The sequence below is a fragment of the Papilio xuthus genome, unplaced genomic scaffold (genome assembly GCF_000836235.2).
Source record: "Papilio xuthus unplaced genomic scaffold, Pxut_1.1 DF827680.1, whole genome shotgun sequence".
NCBI classification, from domain to species: Eukaryota; Metazoa; Arthropoda; class Insecta; order Lepidoptera; family Papilionidae; genus Papilio; species Papilio xuthus.
Window position 1 is genome coordinate 4,782,476 of NW_013530969.1, and position 19,857 is coordinate 4,802,332.

Here is a 19,857-nt window from a genome sequence, read left to right on the forward strand (position 1 = left end):
AAAGAAAAATTTCACTGACATAACTTGGACTTGTTTCTAAAGATACCGGTTTTTTTTCTTAACAGTTTTCACTGCCTCTTACGTAACAGCCATATGGGTTTTTCTTAAGTGGGTGGGTTGGGTTGAGTAAAGTCAACGACGTTTATGAATATGCATTGGCTTTTCCTACACTTGTGTACTACCGTAAAGTTATGCAACATCACATATGTTTATAGACAAGACATGAAAGTATACGACTTACGTTTTTTACCATAAGGTCTGACGCTCCTTCTTTGTCGTTTCCTGTTATTAGAATTTAAAAAGTTTATGTTCTAAGTAAACGGTATAAAATACGTTAAATTTTATATTGAAAAAGCTTTTATTCGCATTCGATCGGAATAAAAAAAAATCTAGTAGTATTGTCTATACTCAGTGAAAATGTAGCGTTCCAATGGCAAAAAAAATTTTGAAATCGGTCCAGTCATTTTTGAATTTATTCGTTTCATACAAATTTAAAAATCTTTCCTCTTTATAAAATATTATGTTATTATTAAGTTATATTTGGTTTACAGAGATATATGTTATAATTTTGTTATTATCTTCAGTTTATCAGCCATACAGAATTTGTCTCTCTTATCATAAGTGAAAGTATTCTGTTGTACCTATTCAAGCTATTGCCACTTCTAAGCAGACGTCAGAAATGTGACGTAAGTTAATTTAACTTGTTCCGTCAAACCCTCTGGGTAACTTTCACGTTACATCAGTACGTAAACAATCATTATTTAATGCCAGTTTTATTAGGACCGATTTTGAATTAAAACGAATAATATGTTTTTAATATAGATGTGGTAGAATTATTCTATTATGTCGCATTGGTTAGGCTGATGCGGAAGGCAATTCAACGCAACATTTTCAAGGTAGGCGTGTTGGCATTCTATTAAAAGATTCTGCAAAATTAAACTCCATTTATGTTGATAATTTTTTATATTAATTTAACGCATGTAATTTCATTGCCTATTATGATTTTAATTAATCAATTTATGCAATACTAGTTGTCACACGCGACTCTTGCGCGGAATTAAAAAAAAAAACAAAATCTCTCTCCTCTCCCATAACCCGGGGCGGACTTACGCGGTAACACACAAACAGACGAATTGATAACTTCTTTTGAAGTCGGCTAAAAAAATAATAAGTAGCCCGTCTTCCAGACTATGCCATACATACGCATACATCCATACCAAATTTCATCAACAATCTGGAGATACCTTCTAACAAACATCCATCTATCCAAACTTTCGCATTTGTAATATTTTTTCTTGTGTTCGATGATGCTAAAGAAGAAGAGAATTCATGTGAAATGACAACTACCATGAAAATTACCTGTAATTGTTGAATCATACACGACGATTAAATGCACGAAAATTTTAGCAATTTACAATCTTTTTATACACTTTTCTAAAACACAGCGTTTAGAAAAGTTGCATATTTTTTACAAAGACGCTAAAATAACGAACATTCACAACACCCACTCATAACGGCTATGTTTTAAACTTATCAACCATGACCTTTGCACTTTTGTATACTTTAAAATTTATCATATCTTTATTAATTTTACGTTACGACATACTATAATTTATTTAATTGATTATTAAAAAAAATTGATAAACAATACAAAAGTAAAGACAATATAAATATTATCAACAATAATAATTATTTGTGAATGATCTTTACAGTATAAAAGCTTCAATTTGTAGTACCAATTGAATACACGAAGAAGAACGCGGCGCTAACTAGGATTAGTAACGGGTGTCCTTTTACTGCAACGTATTTGTTTTCTTTACTTTGACTTTATTTCATAATAACGTTGGATCTTTTGAATAATAAGGAAAAATATTAAAGATTTTTATTTTACAATGGAAATCTATGTCGTAAGCTTTTGAGGACAATCAATATCAAGGCTTTGTTTATAGTTTTATTATTAAATATGTAGTTATAGAAAGTCTTATGTACTTATAAGAGAGGATCTGTAAAAGTTCATCAGAGCAAGACTTGATGTGGTCGGTGGACCAATATTCTCACGTTACGTGAGAAAATATTTCCCGTGAAAAATTATACGAGCTTGTTATTTGTGTGGGAAGCTTATTAGAAATTGTTAATTATTTTATTAATTAACTCCACTAATATACTGAAAACAAATGAAGGAGTTCAGTTGTTCTTCTGATAAATTGGAAGCCGACCACGGAAAATAAGGAGATTGTGTTGCGCGCTTTATTATTCGAAGTTATGATTAATAATAATTACTTTATCATCTCATTTAACTTCTAAAGTTGTTTACATCTTATTGTTTGGCTAATAAAATATTGTTAAGTATGTAATGAATTATATTGCAAAAGATATCTTCTATAGAATCTTCGTCTTGTTTCAAATAACTTGTTGATTGAAATTAGGATTAGTCAAAGAGCGTTACATCTAATAGGATTTTTTATATCTACTTTGGTTTGATCTTAATCTATATGGAAGGACATGTATAGACTTAATTCTTTGTTAATCCAGCGGTCGTTGTCCGTTCCCACAGCTTGGCTACGCGCCGCCGGTTTCGTGACAAAGGTCACAATTCGGTTTATACTTTGTCGATTGTTGTTATGTTACGACTTGGATTATTGTACACTGGTAGGATCTATTGAATACAAATCACTTTAACTGATTTACAAATGCTTTATTTTCCCTGAAACTAAATCTTACTAGAAATGTCAACGAAAATAGAATCAAACAGAGAGTTCGATTGTAAAAAAATAGTCATTGTCAGATATCGCTGTCCTTGCATAATTGTATTGCGATAGCAATGGCGTTTCGGTAAAGAGAGAAAGTCGTACGTTCGCATAAAAAGCCTACTAGCAAAGCTCGCTCACACGCGCTCTGATTGCCTACATGATCGATACTATACACAATGCTTTGTACGACTCAATCTCCGTAGCTTTAGGGCTCCCTTGCATTAAAGCCCCAGACAACAGACCTCACGCTTTCCGCCCTCCGTCCCTTTTAGATGCATTGTGCATGGGGGGCACCGACCGAGGCGGAGGAAGTGTTCCCTCGTTGCTATGGCAACAGTTCAGACGGGGCGCAAGAGGCAGGCACCCTCCCGGGCTCTGCGCGTGCGTGCACTGATATATTTTTACAACAATTAATTCTATGCCAATGTGTTCATTACGAACGATAAGAAGCCGTTATCGTTGTGCGATAATATCATGGGGAACCTCCCTGTTTAACCATTGCGGTGTTAATTGTTACCAAAGGGGAATGTTTATAGCAATTTAACAATTGAGGCATTAAAAGCCATAATTTGCTCTATGTGGTCAATGCACGATGGTAAACTAATCATTTGATTTCAGAAATTACAAGAGTAGGGCTAATTTGTTTACAAAATTATAATTGTTATTTTTGCGTTATGTAAGCCTCATATTGGAAACATGTGTTTTATTTTTATACGAGGAGCAAGTGTTGTGTTTCTATTGGGGTTGAATGATCAAAGAATTGATTGAATTTTATTACAGAGGCGGGCTTCAATAATGTGTTCCGCGTACCGGAATCAGGTTACTTCCTGCTTGCTTTCATAGTTGTCAGTTTGTCAGTGTGCGATGAGCGTCGTAGAGACGATGAAGTAAAACGTAATAATTTGCTATCTATGTTATTGTTATTTGATCTTAAAAGTTAAAATGTTATTTCATTCCGATTTAATTAAAGCTGTGAAAATATTTAAAAGCTACTATTACACAATAACCTACCAATATTTAGTAGCTAAATAATTTTACTTAGATCAGTCGCTACCGTAGAAAGTTTTACAGTTTTGAAAGGTCTTCTATTACAAAGCTAGTCATGCTTATCGTACTGGTGCGGCAGCCATTATATCTGGTTCTTTAGTCAACATTTCTTAAATGTTTATATCATATTTCAATAACGCAGGCTACACACGTAAGATTTTGCATGACAATTTTACCGAATCTAACGTGTGTGGCATGGCATGTTCAAGAACCACAACTATTTGTATGTAAAAATTGTTAATGTTTTCATAGTCTATAATTCCATACGTTAATGTAACATATTGTGTGGGTTGAATCAATAAAAATTATTCCTACGATTTAACAAGCATGTCGAACAACAATTACTTGTACAAGGCGTGCAAGCGGCGGAAGAAAATTGATTACTGTAAATAATGCCGTACAAACGCTGGAACAACACACGGTCGTATTTAAAGCCTGTAATCAATTTAATCGACTTCGTCATTCAGACGGTAGATCGAGTAATTAAGGTCGAAACGAAAATCGGAGCGGATCAACTTTGTAGACGAATAAAAAATACGAGGAACTTTCGTAGCTATTGTGACATTTTGTATTGTAGAGATTGAAATGAAGCTATTGTAGTTAAGTTTGTACTTTTGCCTCGAGTGAAAATAATACTCTGATTTCTGAAAATGTAAACTTCAATTATATAAAAGCATTGCTAATAACTAGATTGTTGTTGTGTTACAGGGAGGTTAGTTGTCTATATTGTAGGGAAATAATTAAATTAAATAATTTGCAATCATAATTTTTTTCTTGTTCTTTTGTCTATAATATTTTGATAGATTTATAGCATACAATTCAACAAGATGGACATTTCGTCTAAGTTATTTACAACTAGGTATAGACTTGTATACACACAGACATCAGATACTAAAATATGTTAATAGAGCAGGCGCAGTTGAATAAAACTCAGTCTAGTAACTTTGAATGCGGAAACATTTTGTTCTGAGTTTTTAAACGAAACATTGCTAGTTTGACCTATTTTGTTAACAGTTTGTTTTACTTCGAAATAAAGTAACTGATGTTAACAACTCGATATTGCATGGTTAAATACAAAAATTGATTGGAATTTTCTACACTATGAAATGGTCAGTAGTCAGTGATGAATAAATTGGTAAGTGTGAGAAACTATATTCTTAAGGAAACTATAATAAAATAAGAATATCTTGTGAGAAAGAAGCTATTGGTTTTTTTACGTAATAAATGATTGCAATCGAAAATTGCTATAAATTAAGCCCTTTAATTAGGGCAGCCTTGTCCAATAAGTCGCCAATTGATTTGTTTGGCTGTAGTGACAACAGTTTTGGACAGCGCATGTATAAAAACCTTGACACCAATATTAACGCAACTCAAAGTCAACGGTAAACTAGTTTATGAATTAAACAGCTTTTGGGAAATGTGGAATAAGTTTTAGTGAAATATTAAAATTGTACTAAAAATATTAACATGAAATTGAAGCTTAGTAATAAGTATCATTTCATTATTGCGAAACATGGCTAGTGATGGCCATTAAAAATTTCAGCTTTTTATACGTTTTTTTTTCATAAGAACCATAAAACCGACTTCTGTTTCATTCATTAGATACGACAGTTATTTTAGAAACGTATTTCAGATTCACTTCGTTGCCTGAATAAGGAATCGCATCAATTCAAAAAGAATTAGCGACAATGCATTTTAATGCACGTTTTGGTTATGTTATTAGAAGGAAGGTAACTCAAATTACAATAACGTCATTCACCGTCTGTGTGGCATTGTAATGCGAGCATGTTATTTTTTCGTTTCTTATCCACAACCCAAACATAAGACTACGTCATCAAATGAGCTCCACAATAATGAGTACCTCGGTCTATGACAAACCCCGCATTTTGAAGAGCCACTGTTATTACGGGGAGCGAATCGCTTTGAAGGGCAGAAATGTCAACAACTATAGAATAGTACCCTTGTGTGCAATTTTCATGTCAAAAGAAGGTCATCTGAATGCTGAATGGCAACAAAAAGCTTATTATGCGATGCTGAAAATTGAAAAAACTATATAATTTTACTGTTATGTAACAATCTATATGAATTTATATGTATACTCATATTGTAAAGAAGACAAATTTCTTTTTTTCTATGAGATACATTTAAACTATTTCTTACTTAATTTTTTAAAAATTTCCCCAATAATATTATAAAATAGAAATGCAAAGTAACAAGTCATGCTGGTTGTAAAATATAAGCTGAAAAAAAGTCACTAAAACGTATTTTGTAAAAAAAAGTATGAGTAAAAATTGCAACATCTATCCAGAAAACAACTTGAAATGAAACGTAGATCTTGACTAGGAAGCACACTCTTTTTACACGAAATGAAAAGATCTTTATATGCACAGACGCGTTATTCCACTCTTTTGAATATTTAGGAACCGCAAACATCATAGGCCCAAGCAGAATTTTATACGGTTCTTTAAGTAGGTAAATAAATAAAGTAGTCATTTTCATCCGTATAAAGCTTACGAATGTGACAAAAAACTTCAGATTACAGAATTACAATTACAGAATACTTATATTATTAAAACAAACAAAAACATTCTAGAACATCATCATCATCAGCTCACTATACGTCCCCACCGAGGGGCTCGGAACCTACCCTAAGTTAGAGGTGATTAGGCCATAGTCAACCACGATGGCCAAGTGCGGGTTGGCATTCTAGAATATACGATATTTAAATCTAACATATAGGAAAGTCATCGAAGAGTTTCACGTTCGCTATTGAAACGGTAAGTATTCTTTCTCTAAAGGTTGCATCATGAAATCATGTTTGATATTTAGTTCGTTTTACGGATTTAAATCAAAAATATTCATTTCGTCTAATCATTTGAATCGATACCATACGATCCATTGAAATATATACGTGGACAGTTTAGCGATTACTTCCGTATTACATTAAAATATTATAGAAAAAACTTCACAATTTGAAATATATATTATAGGATAGGATTGTGATGTGGTTGCGACATATGTTAACAGCAGATGGATTTAAGTTATAAGGTTTCCCATACTGATCGTTTATTGTTTTCAACAATACAAAGAATGTAAGTTAGAATATAACTTATTCATTTTATTTAGGCTAGATACTCGTTATTAAGTAAAGAATATTGCAGTATTGTCGTTGTTGTAAGTTATTAAAATGAAAACGAAAAATATTCAGACCGTAACTTAAAAGATGCTGAATGCAAGTTTTTACAGAAGTAAACCTGTGGCTTGCATATTAAAGTAAGCGTATTTTTTTCATACAATAGTTTCATATAGTTCTTTGTTCAAATAAAAACTCCTTATTAAAGATACATGTATTCTATAACCTGATGTTCTTTATTTTATGCTCGCATGTTATAATAGCTCGTCCAAACCAGTTATGACTAAGTTAATGCCGTCAGTTTCAAGTCATGATTAACCACTGTATGTTACGCATTTCAATTTTATACAGAAATATACGTCAAAAATACTCTTTTCATCTATTTCGCTATCATTGCCTAGAAATGCTGAAAATCAACAAGTGTTCAAATCATACTAATTTTAGATGATGGATGGATGTTTGTTTGAACGTGTCTCCAAAACGCCTGACCGAATCTTAATTTAATTTGGCATACATATAGAATATAGTCTTGAAAAATTCCGCGCGGACGGAGTCGTGGGCGACCGCTAGTAAACAATACATCGACTTGTCTCTATGCTCTATACAATTTCCAGATCATAAAATACAAAGAATTATTTTTATTATTGCATCTTTCACTATATTAAATTTTAATTATACCTGATCTATGTTTTGGTTATCTCTGGTAAAAACTAAACTGTGTATTTAGATGTTTTATAAAATCTGGTACGTATAAAGAAATACGAGTCATTGTATCGGTTATTGATTAAACTGTATCGGCGGTAGCTTATAGCTCGTGTGAAATGGCGTGTAAGGAATTAATTAGATTATTGTCACAACGACCGTGATAGAACATTAACTACGTATGTTATCACGCTCGATTTATGTAACTCACTATTTACTACAATATTTTTAAAATCCTCATAAAAGCTTGTTAACAAAATTTCATAATGAACAAGAAGAAGTGTAGCTTCATTAATGCAGGTAAATTTATTTTGTAAGCAAGAAAATAGACTGAAAAAATATTATTAAAATCGTCGAAGTGCGTGTAAAATAACATTTGTACTCGTAGTATTGTTTAAAATACATTTATAACAAGTTTTCCGTTTAAACTTACGAAGATGAAATGTAAAATAAAAAGAACGTACGTTTTAAAGGATTCTTTTAGAGATTTTAGACGCCATGACGCCTCATTTCCATCAAATTTTGTATAACGTTGCGGCGTTGGCGGGAAATGCAGGCGACGCCATGTCCGGTGCGGCGCATTTCCCTCAGCCCGCAGGCAGATGCGCCGCGCCGCCCTGTAATTACATTGTACCCGTCTAGTCTGCTACCGAGATGACGTCCAATACATTTCACATTTCTACCCTCTTTAACATCATTTATGAAATATGTTTAAACTTTTACTCTTGCATATATAAAAATTTTAACATCGCTTACAGCAATATTGTTTTTGCAATTATTGGTCTGCACATAAGTGCTATATGGATTAGTAGACATAACGAATTGGTGACGTAAATTATGTTCATTTGTTTTTTATTCATCTGGCAAAAGATATTTCTCAATACTGTTAAGAAAATTTATCTCCACTTGTTACTAAATTGGCTGTAAGAGTATCTTGACATTGTTATTAGTTGAAATAATGCCAGATTATCGTGAGTACAGCCACCAAGATTGATGAGATTGGCGTCGCTCCAAAGGTCCTAATGACCATGCTAGATTAGATTTCATCATAAATTCCACCTCCCACATATCAGATTGCGAAGTATGTTTTAAGATTTTATATTTTAATGGTATAATTCTAGTGAACTATTTAAACTTTTTTTTCAAATAAATTAAACTCTGTTCCATAATTTCTATAAACTGACGTTTATATTTTTACAATATGGTGTCAATTTGGAATAGAACATAAAATTAATGAAATTATTCAGTTCTCACGTTGTGTTTTGGCTTATTTTATTTGCGAAATAATTACGTGGTATAAATCAGAATTTAATATTGGAATTCACAATTCCATTGCGGCCTGCACCGGAGATGGCGTACAATTTCCTGGCGTAATATGTAATTAACATGGCGCGATCACTGCTGTAGCTTTTACACTTTTATAGCAATTATATTAAAAAAATAAAGGATATTAACACTTGCCACGGCCAAGGAACTGGATTAATAGGTCCGACATACTTTTAAAAGCGTAATCATTTGTTTTCATTTCTTTAACATCACTTTTTTGTCTTCGATTCAATCAAATAATGTATCTAATATACCTAAGGCTTATTTATATATCTTGTTTAAATTTCATAGTAATATAAATTATATAGTTATAGTTCAATGAAACGAAGCGTAATATCGAAAGCTCAGAAGACTTTTCCTTTTATGTATCAAAACGTATGTATTTTTAAAGTAAACTAATTTTGTTTCGGATTATAATACAGAATCTTACTAATATTATAAATGCAAAATTTAAGATAAATGGATGTTTGTTTCACTGATATTTGGTATAGATGTTGAACATAGTATGGAAAAACACACGGGCTATTTTTTTTTTAATTGCGTGCAAACAGAGTCGCCGGCTACAGTTAGCAAGTAATACACTCTGTACCGTGGGCGGTAAGGAAATCATTACAAGACATACAAGATTTTATTATTTTTCCGTTTCTCACGAGTAAGGTCAACGGTATTTTAGATCTCATCAAGTTTTCATTGTTTACTTTAAAGAAAAGTATTTTATATTATTTAGTGCAAAACTTTGTATGTGTTACTCACTTTGATGCCTGTTCATTGGCCTTAAGTAAATAACTTATGAGTCAGAGTGACGGCAAGCCCGCACATTCGTATGTATGGTAGACTTCTCGTTTTAAAATTAATTGCCATGTTCTCTGACGATTGCAATCTGCTGTTGACTCATAATAATATACAATCTTATTATTCTTTATTTTCGTTTATGACATAACAAAATCCATCTTATTTATGTACTACTACTGTAAAACTAAATTAGTAGTCTATGTGTTCTCCCAGACTGTGTTCTATATCTAAGCCAAATTTTAGTGAGCTCTATGCAGCTGTTCTGGAGATACTTTCGAACAAACATCTATCCATGCATCCAAACATTCGCATTTATAGTACGTGTAAGATGTCAGGGTTCGATTATAAGAAGTTCGAAAGTCGATAATGTTGTCTCCACGCCGCCCACAGACTACACTAATAATAAATGAGTTGTGCAAATGTTTGCTCAGTGAAGAACTGACCTTCATTCATGTGTCATAAACATCATACATGCTAACCACTAATCCATATAGTCGTTATAATAAAAAAGAACAACAGACTATATTTAGTACTTATTTTGTAGGCGATGAATCTAGAGAGTTTATCTCCTATTATTCTTTGTTGTAATCTCCCAGAGTTTGCCAAAGGAATCCAAAACCAAAAGTTTTCTATGGTAATTTTCTTTGTGCTAAAGTACCACGCTATTCGTTCACGAAAATTCGTCATCTGTTAAAATGGATATTTATTTTAATAGGCTACAATATTACATAGATATTTTATCATTTAATAATCTCGTTAATAAATCTGGGCCTAAGCACATCAGTAGACATTTAACTAAATGCGTTTATTATACCTATAATTAGCTTACATATTCAAGTCACGAATATTCTAATTGAAATTTGTATGCACAATCAGAAGCCTAATTTTGGAGATGTCCATACGGTCACACTGACATTGGAGGACAGGCGTCCTTCCTCATGCATCCGGTTTGCTTGTCACATCACTCGGCCACGCCAACGGTACCGTTAGCGCTATTTGCACATCGCGATTGAACTCTTTTTGTGTACGTCACGCCTTATTTTCGCCCAAAACTATTCTGCCAGTCCATTGAACCATGCTAACTTCGAGTTAGGCTCTTTTTTGGTTTTGTTAGTCTTTGTATCCATTAAACCTGTTTTCTCGTTTTTATTTTAGATAAATTTAAGTAATACGTCCAATGTTTTATTACACTCCTGAGTGGTTAGGATATTTCGACTTCTATCTTCAAATCGGTATGTTGTCCATATCTTTTGACGATAGGCTTGTTAATAAGATGCAGCACAGCGCCATCTGTAGTCAATGTCGTAAAATACGACAAATAATAAAACTTTAAAGCCACTGATATCTTCACTGTCCGATAGATGTCTCGTAAAATAACTGCTCACTGCGTAAGACACCTGCATTTGTACGCCACTCTACGGTAGATGGCGTTATTAGAACATTCACATATTTTTTTTAATAAAATACAATTTTAATGAATGGAGAGGATAATAAATGGCCAACAGATTTTGCTGTTTTGTATGAGATTAGAGTTTCTTTATTATAATTTTTTACATATGTTTAATGATATATGAATGGTTTCTTATTGTTAACACCCACAGTGTTATTGTGACTAATTTTGCTTTGCATTGCTAATAAACTAAGAATTTGACGTTCAGAATGGAATTGTAATCGCTGTGTTTAATAATTACAATTAACCGAAATATGATTTGATAATTCGTGAAACATTTGAAGAATAAATTAACGTTTTTTTAATAAAATTTACTAAGGTTATAAAATAACATTGCACGCCTTAAGCGCTTTTTCTAATATTATTCAGAGTCACGTCCAGCACACTTTTCAAAGACCGCATCATCATGGCACGAATATAACTATCATACTTATTTCTCAATAGTTAACTCTCACCTCCATAAATTTCATGTTTAGTTTGTAGATACCTATGTTATATGTTTACTCTGTTCAAAAGCTTTTAGCCTCATTTGCTAGTTAAAATCTCTGCCAGATTACTGCAAATAAAACTTAATTGAAACGATAAAAATATAAATTTTAGTTACATCACTGACATATTGAGATCATCGTGTAAAGTTCAAACAGGTTAATCAAGCTCTAGCAGAGTAAAAGCTGTTGAATAATTAACAATTCGTCGACATTTTTTCACCCAGAGTTGAAAATTTACAATTTAAACACGTATAAAAATGCGCCTATTAATTTATTATATACAATTTAAATGAACACGTAATATGTTTCATGATTTAAAATTATTGATATAAACTATCATTCGATAGGTTTCTATTTAAGTTTTTCTTAATCGATGGGGTAAAGAAACCCTATAAGAATTGGATAATAATTCACAAAAGGTAAGGTTATTAATACGAAAAGAAATTTAAGCGTGTAAATTAGGTAAAGCGTGTACATAGGTAAAAAGTCATGAACTTTTTATTTTCAACATAAAGAATTGTTAAATTTTATGATACAGTTACCGGTCGGTTACGCTCGTATAGTTTGAATGCAGCTGTCAACAAATCGCAGAGCGCGTGTGAAAAGATTTTCAATAAGGTAGGTCATTCTTCACGTTGAAAAGTATTTTATTTTGTTCTATTTTGTCCTATATATCTTTGTTCCGTTTAAGTGGATTTTTATTGTTTTTTATAATGTAGCACTAATCCTATACAGTTACAAATTATACTTTACACCCGATCACATAAATTGTGGAAACTGCTTGCTTTTTCCCTGGATTTAGTTTAAAAAGCTGGCATAATCTAGTACCTATAAGTTTGCCTAGAAACAATTTAGAATACTTATTTTTATTCTCATTTTGAAATTATATACAAAGATGAACGTTTTTTGATGCAATAAATAAACAATTATGTCAGAGTTATTTCATCAACTGACGTAAAATTCAGAATGACATCGTTCTAGATTTTTTTGAATAGATCAATAGATTTGAGAGTAATTACGTAATTTATCCAAAATAATCAACAATTGCGTAATGCGTTATTATATTTTAATTTACGTTCAATATTGTATCACTTGAAATTGTTATTCAAAGACTAAACAATTGTCATTTCATTTTGTATTGTGTAAAAATTGGTTACGATTAGAATCATAATATTATGTTTTATATTACTGTTATTATAGTAAATATAGACTACATCATAGGTGTTAGTCTATGATAGTTCACCGCGAAGCTCGACTAAACTTGTTGGCGCCGAGCATACGCTGCAGTATGCAAATACTACTGCACCGAACCGGTCCCCACTGCTCCTACGATAAGCTGGTACCATGCCCGGGAGATAGCAAATAGATAAAATCACCTAACTCTCAACTAAGGGCCATACAATCGTGTACGAGGGCGTTGATTCGTCGACACGACCCCTATGTTAAAACGGTTGCTAGTCAACAATAGATAAAAAAATAAAATAATCCCCCTTGTCACTAACGAAACTAGTTTCCCTAGTAATATTTTTGGTTGTAATAGGGTCCATGACGATTGTTGTTCACAGGGTTAATCCATTACTGACGTCAATATCAGTGAGGCGTGCACTGATACGTATTGCAGTGCAGTTAATTGAAATAAAAAAGTGCGGCAATGCATCAGAGTTGCGCGGAAACTTGCGTTATTTGATTCTAATCACCCCAATAACCTGAATCTGTCTCGTAATAACTAATTGGTTTGTTTAATAATACTCATTTGTCGAACTAGTTCTTTGTTAATTAGATTTGTTGATACAGCTCAATCAGCATATTTTTTGACTTAATTTAAATAAAGGTAGCCATCCTTTATTCAAATTTAAATAATCTTTAAAGTAAAAAATGCAAGTTCTTAAATCTACATGTAGAATCTAGAATATAATAGTATATTTTAATAGTATGTAACTAATAATATCAAACAATTTAAATTGAAATTGTTTAACATGTTACAGAGCTTTTTATCTACAAAAAGCTGCAACTTTTTACCACCCGTAGCTTAAAGTTCCGACTTAGAATTATTTGTAACGTATAAATGGCCCATAATTCCATCTTAAGTTAAGCTTAACATAATCTTCTCATTTCACGTATTACTTCCATCCCATTAGGCATGGGTCTGTCACTTCGATGTACTAAGGTAGTAAGTAAATGCCGTGATATGGTATAACTGACGGACGGTAACGGTCTTGAAGGCGACCAGCTGCGAACAGATGAGCGGTTTTCGTTCGTTTGGCGAAGTTGCCCTCCGCGCGCGCCATCGCCACTGCCCGGCACCAGTCGGCCACCGCGCGGTCCCCAACGCGCACCGTTGTGTCGCGCAACCAATTTTAAAATCGAAATCTCTCGATCAGTGAAGGGAATTGTGACAGAAGTGTTGAGTGTCAAGTTCAGTGTTGGTATACATAGAATTGAATGTGAATTTTTATTTTTGTAATTCATTCGGTTGACGTCCTTTTGTTGAATGTAAACATTGATTTATTTATGACATGAAGTTAATTTTTTTTATTGAAATACGTATTTCCAAAGGGATATTTTTACTTTACAAATCACATTTCCCCAGACTTCTTGATTACGATGTATTGGAATAAGTGACTTTTAAGATTAGTTTGTTAACTTCGAAGTTATTTTTACTTGCAAATTTACTTGTATGCTCATGAACGTTTCATTGTAGTTGACATAAAGAAACTTTATGTTATTAACTTTATAAAACTATTTTAGATTTTATAAGTTGCCAATAAATATATACCAGTTTTTGTAAATATAAAAATATATTATAATTTTCACAAAATAATTCAAGTTGAATATATATCATTTTTGTCTCAATCTAAAATTATTTAAATTGTTTATCTCTTTAGTGAACCGAGATATTATTTCCTTTTATAAAGTTTAACGGAATAAATAATCGGCTCTATAAGAATTTACATTTAACAGTAAATACTCCGTGAAATGGCCGTAGGCTTTCGAAATACGCTCGTAATAGGTTCTTAATTACTTGCCTATTAAGCTAAAGAACGATACTTTGTATAACGACGCTCGCAGAAAACCGCAGCGATGATCTACTATTTAGCTAATGTGTGTTGTTAGGAGTGAGATTGTATTGCAACAATAAACCTGGTTTATAATCCTCAATAGTGTATGGCACTCTCTCCGCTAGTCTTGTGGCCTCCGCACGAACCATCATTTACAACGGTTGCTTATTCATATTTATATCGTTTCGATATCGTTATCATTCTCGTGATTCAGTTCGCAATAGATATAATAATTTGATTTACGATAAAAATATCTTACGACTATGTGAACTTCTTTCACCAGGAAATTTTAGGCATACTACTACTAATATAATGAAAGCTTTTATTCATAAGTAGCATTTAAAGTCGCGAATATTCTGTTTTTGATTCTGTAAATTGTATTTTCTTTAAGTTTAACCTGTAAAACTGTTTGAGTTTGACGACACCTGATAATATTACGACTAATGGATCAGCGACAATATGTGATACTTTGCTTAGTCTATTTATAAGAGTTATTCAAAGCTTAAGATAGTGTGTATAGAAATTAATAACGCTTCAATAAGCAATATATTATAGTCGTAATTTTATCACGATACAATATGCACTTAACTCATTATAATTTATAAATATATTTTTTAATGCAAGCCAAATGCAATCATGTTTAGAGCTTTCGATTTTACTTTTAATGCTCCACCTTTTAATGGAACATGCTAAATATAGGATGATGCTTTTACATCATTACGTGGTGAATGATAGACTGTGTATACACCTCTTATGTTTAGTGGGTTATAAAAATTAAAGTTATGTTATAAAATTTATTCGTGATATTTTAAAAATCAGTTAAACTATATCAAAGATTCTAGTTTTCAATGTCAAGTGAAAAGTATAGTCCGTTGGTTGTTAGTTATATTCGATCATAGAGCGTACCCGGACTTGTTTTTGTGTTGGCACTGTCGCAACGGAATTGTAGCACGTGCCCGGACCTCCGTAAAATTGTTTTGTCAGTTCAAATGTTTGCTTAAAATGTTTTCACCCATTATTATCATTTAGGAAGTTGAAAATAACTTTTCTTTTAAAATGAAAGCACCTTCTCAGAATGTTTTATTTGAATTGTAACATGAGGGCAGCAAACATAAAATCATGTAACAGCTTAACAACATATTGTTATTTACAATGTATCGTAGATTGCGTAAAATTTACTATAAGCAGTGTTTGGGTGTAAATTACAATTGTTCCCTTTCATGTGTTCATGAACATTGTTACCTCACAGTCTCGGCAAAGGCAGGCCTTCGTTCTATTTTTACTAAAAAACGTTACGCTGCTGTCGGGTCTCGCCCGGGCCTCAGTCCGTGCCTGTTATTATCAAGCCGCTATAACAATTTCAAAGCATGTACTTACAAAATAATTGCGTTTTCTAAGCACGACTCGCGGGCATTAACTTTTTACGCATTTGAGTAAGACTTATGGTGCTGCGAAAAGTTTGTACATTACCTAATACATTTCAAAAACCAAACAGTTACCAATCTTGTATACCAAATACAAAACAGGCATATATTCGTACAAGTTGATTTGGAGATTATTTTATATAACGAAAATTAATTTAAAACAGACAAAAAAATACAAATTAATCAATATTTTGAAAGTAATTTTATTTAATGAACTAATGTTTATAAAAAAATCAAGATCCGATACGCAAGAGCCCACGAAAGTAACAGTGGGTAACGGAGTCACATCATGTCAGCGTCGACAACGTGGTACCGTAACACAATGGATTCCATGTTACCCGTACAAATATAACGTGTCCGGATTTCTGTTCGGTTTTTTAATACACGAAACATTCCTTGTATATACCAATGCTATATGCATGCTTATATTGAAGTTATAAATTTAGTATATGAACTTTTACATAAAACGTGTGGTAACTTATGTTCATAAATTTTAATCGGATGTATTTTATTTCGTATGCCAAGTTTTTTTAACTTACTATTGTTCAATACCGGTGTTGTAGAATCGACCTAATTACGCACTGCACCTGTCTGCTACTATACTATTTCTGTTACTATGTTTATTAATTAAGTGTATTACAACATTAGGAAAAGGATGTCGACCGAATGTAAAGACCCATTGTATACAGGCTCCTTAGGATCGGTGGTTGTGTGATGTGGACAAAAATCTTAGTGCAAAGTCAGTGATGGTATGGATTCGCGATGCCGGATTGGCGATACAACGTGCTGTCGACGAGCGAGGCGTTCCTCGACGGCGCCGGCCCGCCGCGAGACCCTCTGGTGTCCAGCTACCCACGCCGCGCCGACCGCACGCGCCCATTACACACCTGCCCTTACACAACTATCTTTCTAGGAAGTCGCTCACATGTCCCTTATCGTCTGCCTGCACATTCTGAAAACGGTGATACATTCACAGATGCATATTCCGTAGATCGCTCCTCCAACTTAACTGACACGTCAAGTTTTGCACGATACGAGGATTGTCGTCCACAGATAGACGAAACGCTATCAGAAGAGAACGAACAAGTTTACTCCGACGAAAAGACAGATGAAAATTTACCACTACAAGTTCAAAAGGTGCCATACACATCTAGCGTGTATTATATATCCGCTAAAACAGAAACTTTAAACAAAGATGGACAGGGAACTGATCTCTTCTTGGTTGAAGCATCAGAATCGGACGCCCTGTCGTCTTGTACGTGTGATAGCTTTGAACGCTGCGAGTTCGACTGTAGGGATTTTGAACCTTTTTCCGACACGTGCTGCTGCGATCCACTAAGTGATGGAGTGTGCAGTCGTAGTCCAAAAGCAGTTGAATCACCAGAGGATTTTTGTGACAAAACCGTTGACGAAGATGGTGCGTCGGCGCGGAGCGATATGGACGGTCTCGATTTGACGTTGTTCGAACCAGCACAAACTGAATCGGAACCATGCGAAGGACAGTCATCGACTCGCATCGCGGGCTCGGCGTCGAAAGGTCTCTGTGGTGTGCTGTATGCTGTACCGGACTCCGGTAATGGTAAGTTGAATGAACAATTTTTAATTAAGCAAACGGAGCGCAACTGGCGCTGAAGGTGTTCATTAATAGTGATTAGAGGCGCACCGTAGATCGTTCGGGCGCGTTATCGACGTGTGGTCGGCGCATCGTCAATTGGATTCGTATCGGATACGAGCAACGGTGTGCGGCAAATTACTATCACATCAATCACCCTCATTGTCATAGCTGTAGCAGTTGCCTTATGGACTAACGCTTTATGTACATAACGTGCTCAACGTTTACGTTAACCATTATGCGAACGAGTCTTTTGATCTTGATTTAACTGTGATTCTTATCTATGATATGGTTACATTTGTATGTGCAGCATTTTTGTTTAATTAATAATGTATTCAAATGCTTGTCTAGCGTTAAATATAAATATTAATTTATTTTAATTTTTAAAAGATATGCTTATAAATACTTTAGTTTCGTTTTCATTAACACAGTTATTTACTTACAATTTTCTAAGGCGCCAATAGACTGTTTGATACTATGTAGTGTAGTAAATTTTTCGCTGTAACAGTAAGGAACAAAGTTGTTTAGTGAAAAAATGCTGAATCATTTCAGTGGTACAGCTTTTATGGGTCTAGTAGCGCTAGAATTCAATTACCGTTACCTATTCGCAAGTTTCTAATTACCTCTGGAGATGGAGGGCGATTGTTAACTCGCATGCAAATCCGATAAATTTAAGGCTAAATATGTGCGCATACATTCACGCATCTGTCGAAAAAAAACATTTACAACGTCTGTAATGAATTCTAACGGTACATTGATTTAATACGTGCTAATGTCCATTGTAAGGAGCTATCATAACTCATGTAAATGCAAATTGTCTATTATACGACTAATTATTTCCGTGTGAACGAATACAATCATATAGGCCCGTTATCATTTTGTAACAACATATCATTAAAAGTACTTGAATATCTGTTTAATGGTATAAAATGTAGTTTTAATATAAGCCGGTGCTCTGATTGCCGGTTTCGTACACCAACTCTCGTTTTGTTCGTATTATAACAAGCGTAAATGTCTCGGTTCTTCGAAGAGAATTTTAATGAAACTTTGGCTTTGTGCGAAAGAACGTTGAGTAGTTTATAGTAAAGTTTCTTTATCCCTTATATGAAATGCAGTCAGCTGTTTTATTACGGTTCGAAATAAACTAATGAAGTAAAATTTAAAAAAAAAAATTTAGTATCATATCGATTTCTGCGATTATTGACTTTAGACGCCCAATAGACTCTGTGAAAAAGAGATTCCAATTCTTATCTCTATTAAATCTTACATAATTTACATTTCAGTGCTTAGTTGGTATAAAAGCAAATCTTTTTTGTTTAACTAAAATAGTATTGGTACTTCGGTACGTGTCGGAATAGGAACAGTTCAGTAGGAGCGTGCTCTCAGTGTGGGCATTGTTGGAAAAGAATTACGAGTGGCCCTGGTCGTCACGGCCGGCTGTAACATTTGTGTTATGAAAGTAACAGGGTTAATGCGATGAACTTAAATATTTTACGATGTTTTGTTGTGGTTAAAGGGTATGTACATGACGGAAAGCTTGCATCCTTTTCATTTTTTCTTACGAAATACAATACAATAGTATAAAAATACTTACTATGGAGTACAAAACCATTTCAGTTTCTAGAAGCGGTCACTTAATATGATCAAAATTATCTTTTATTAGTTTAGATACCTCTATCTAAACATAGAGTAAGTCAATTAATTGAAATATTTTTTCTCTAAGTATTGATAGAAGCTTTAGCTCATTGAAGCTCGGATTAAGGGTAACAACGTAACTTGAGCAATAACCTCAAAGCATTTCATGTTTCCTTGTTTGACTATCAAATTGTCTGTATTCATGAAATTGTTCAGTTCTCATGAAATTGTTATGAGAAAGTATTATTTCCTGTTGCGAGCGGAGGAAACATCATCAGTTGTTTTATCGCCAGAAAACGGTAATGTCTTAAAGAATAATATAAACACGGTTTAAATACTGGTGATATATCGACATTTTTTGTTCCTGTAAGTTTTGTAAACTTTGTTTAGGTTATTATCAAGTATTTTAGTTTTCACAACATGTTTATAAAAATTTTAT

At 33.3% G+C, this 19,857-nt stretch overlaps 1 protein-coding gene across 4 annotated transcripts in view; it reads left to right on the top strand.

Moving 5' to 3' along the window:
• Positions 1-19,857, top strand: part of raskol (Ras GTPase-activating protein raskol) — a 116,767-nt gene that overhangs the window by 6,192 nt on the left and 90,718 nt on the right. For 2 of the 4 annotated variants that reach the window (XM_013311324.1, XM_013311326.1), the window contains exons 1-2: positions 14,009-14,110; positions 16,861-17,750. The exons of 1 other annotated variant lie outside the window; for it this stretch is intronic. In XM_013311324.1, the coding sequence (XP_013166778.1) occupies positions 16,934-17,750 (817 nt within the window). In that variant the 5' untranslated portion in view covers positions 14,009-14,110; positions 16,861-16,933. Of the gene's footprint in view, positions 1-14,008; positions 14,111-16,819; positions 17,751-19,857 lie in introns of those variants that run through there. One more of the 4 variants, XM_013311325.1, reaches the window with a different exon arrangement.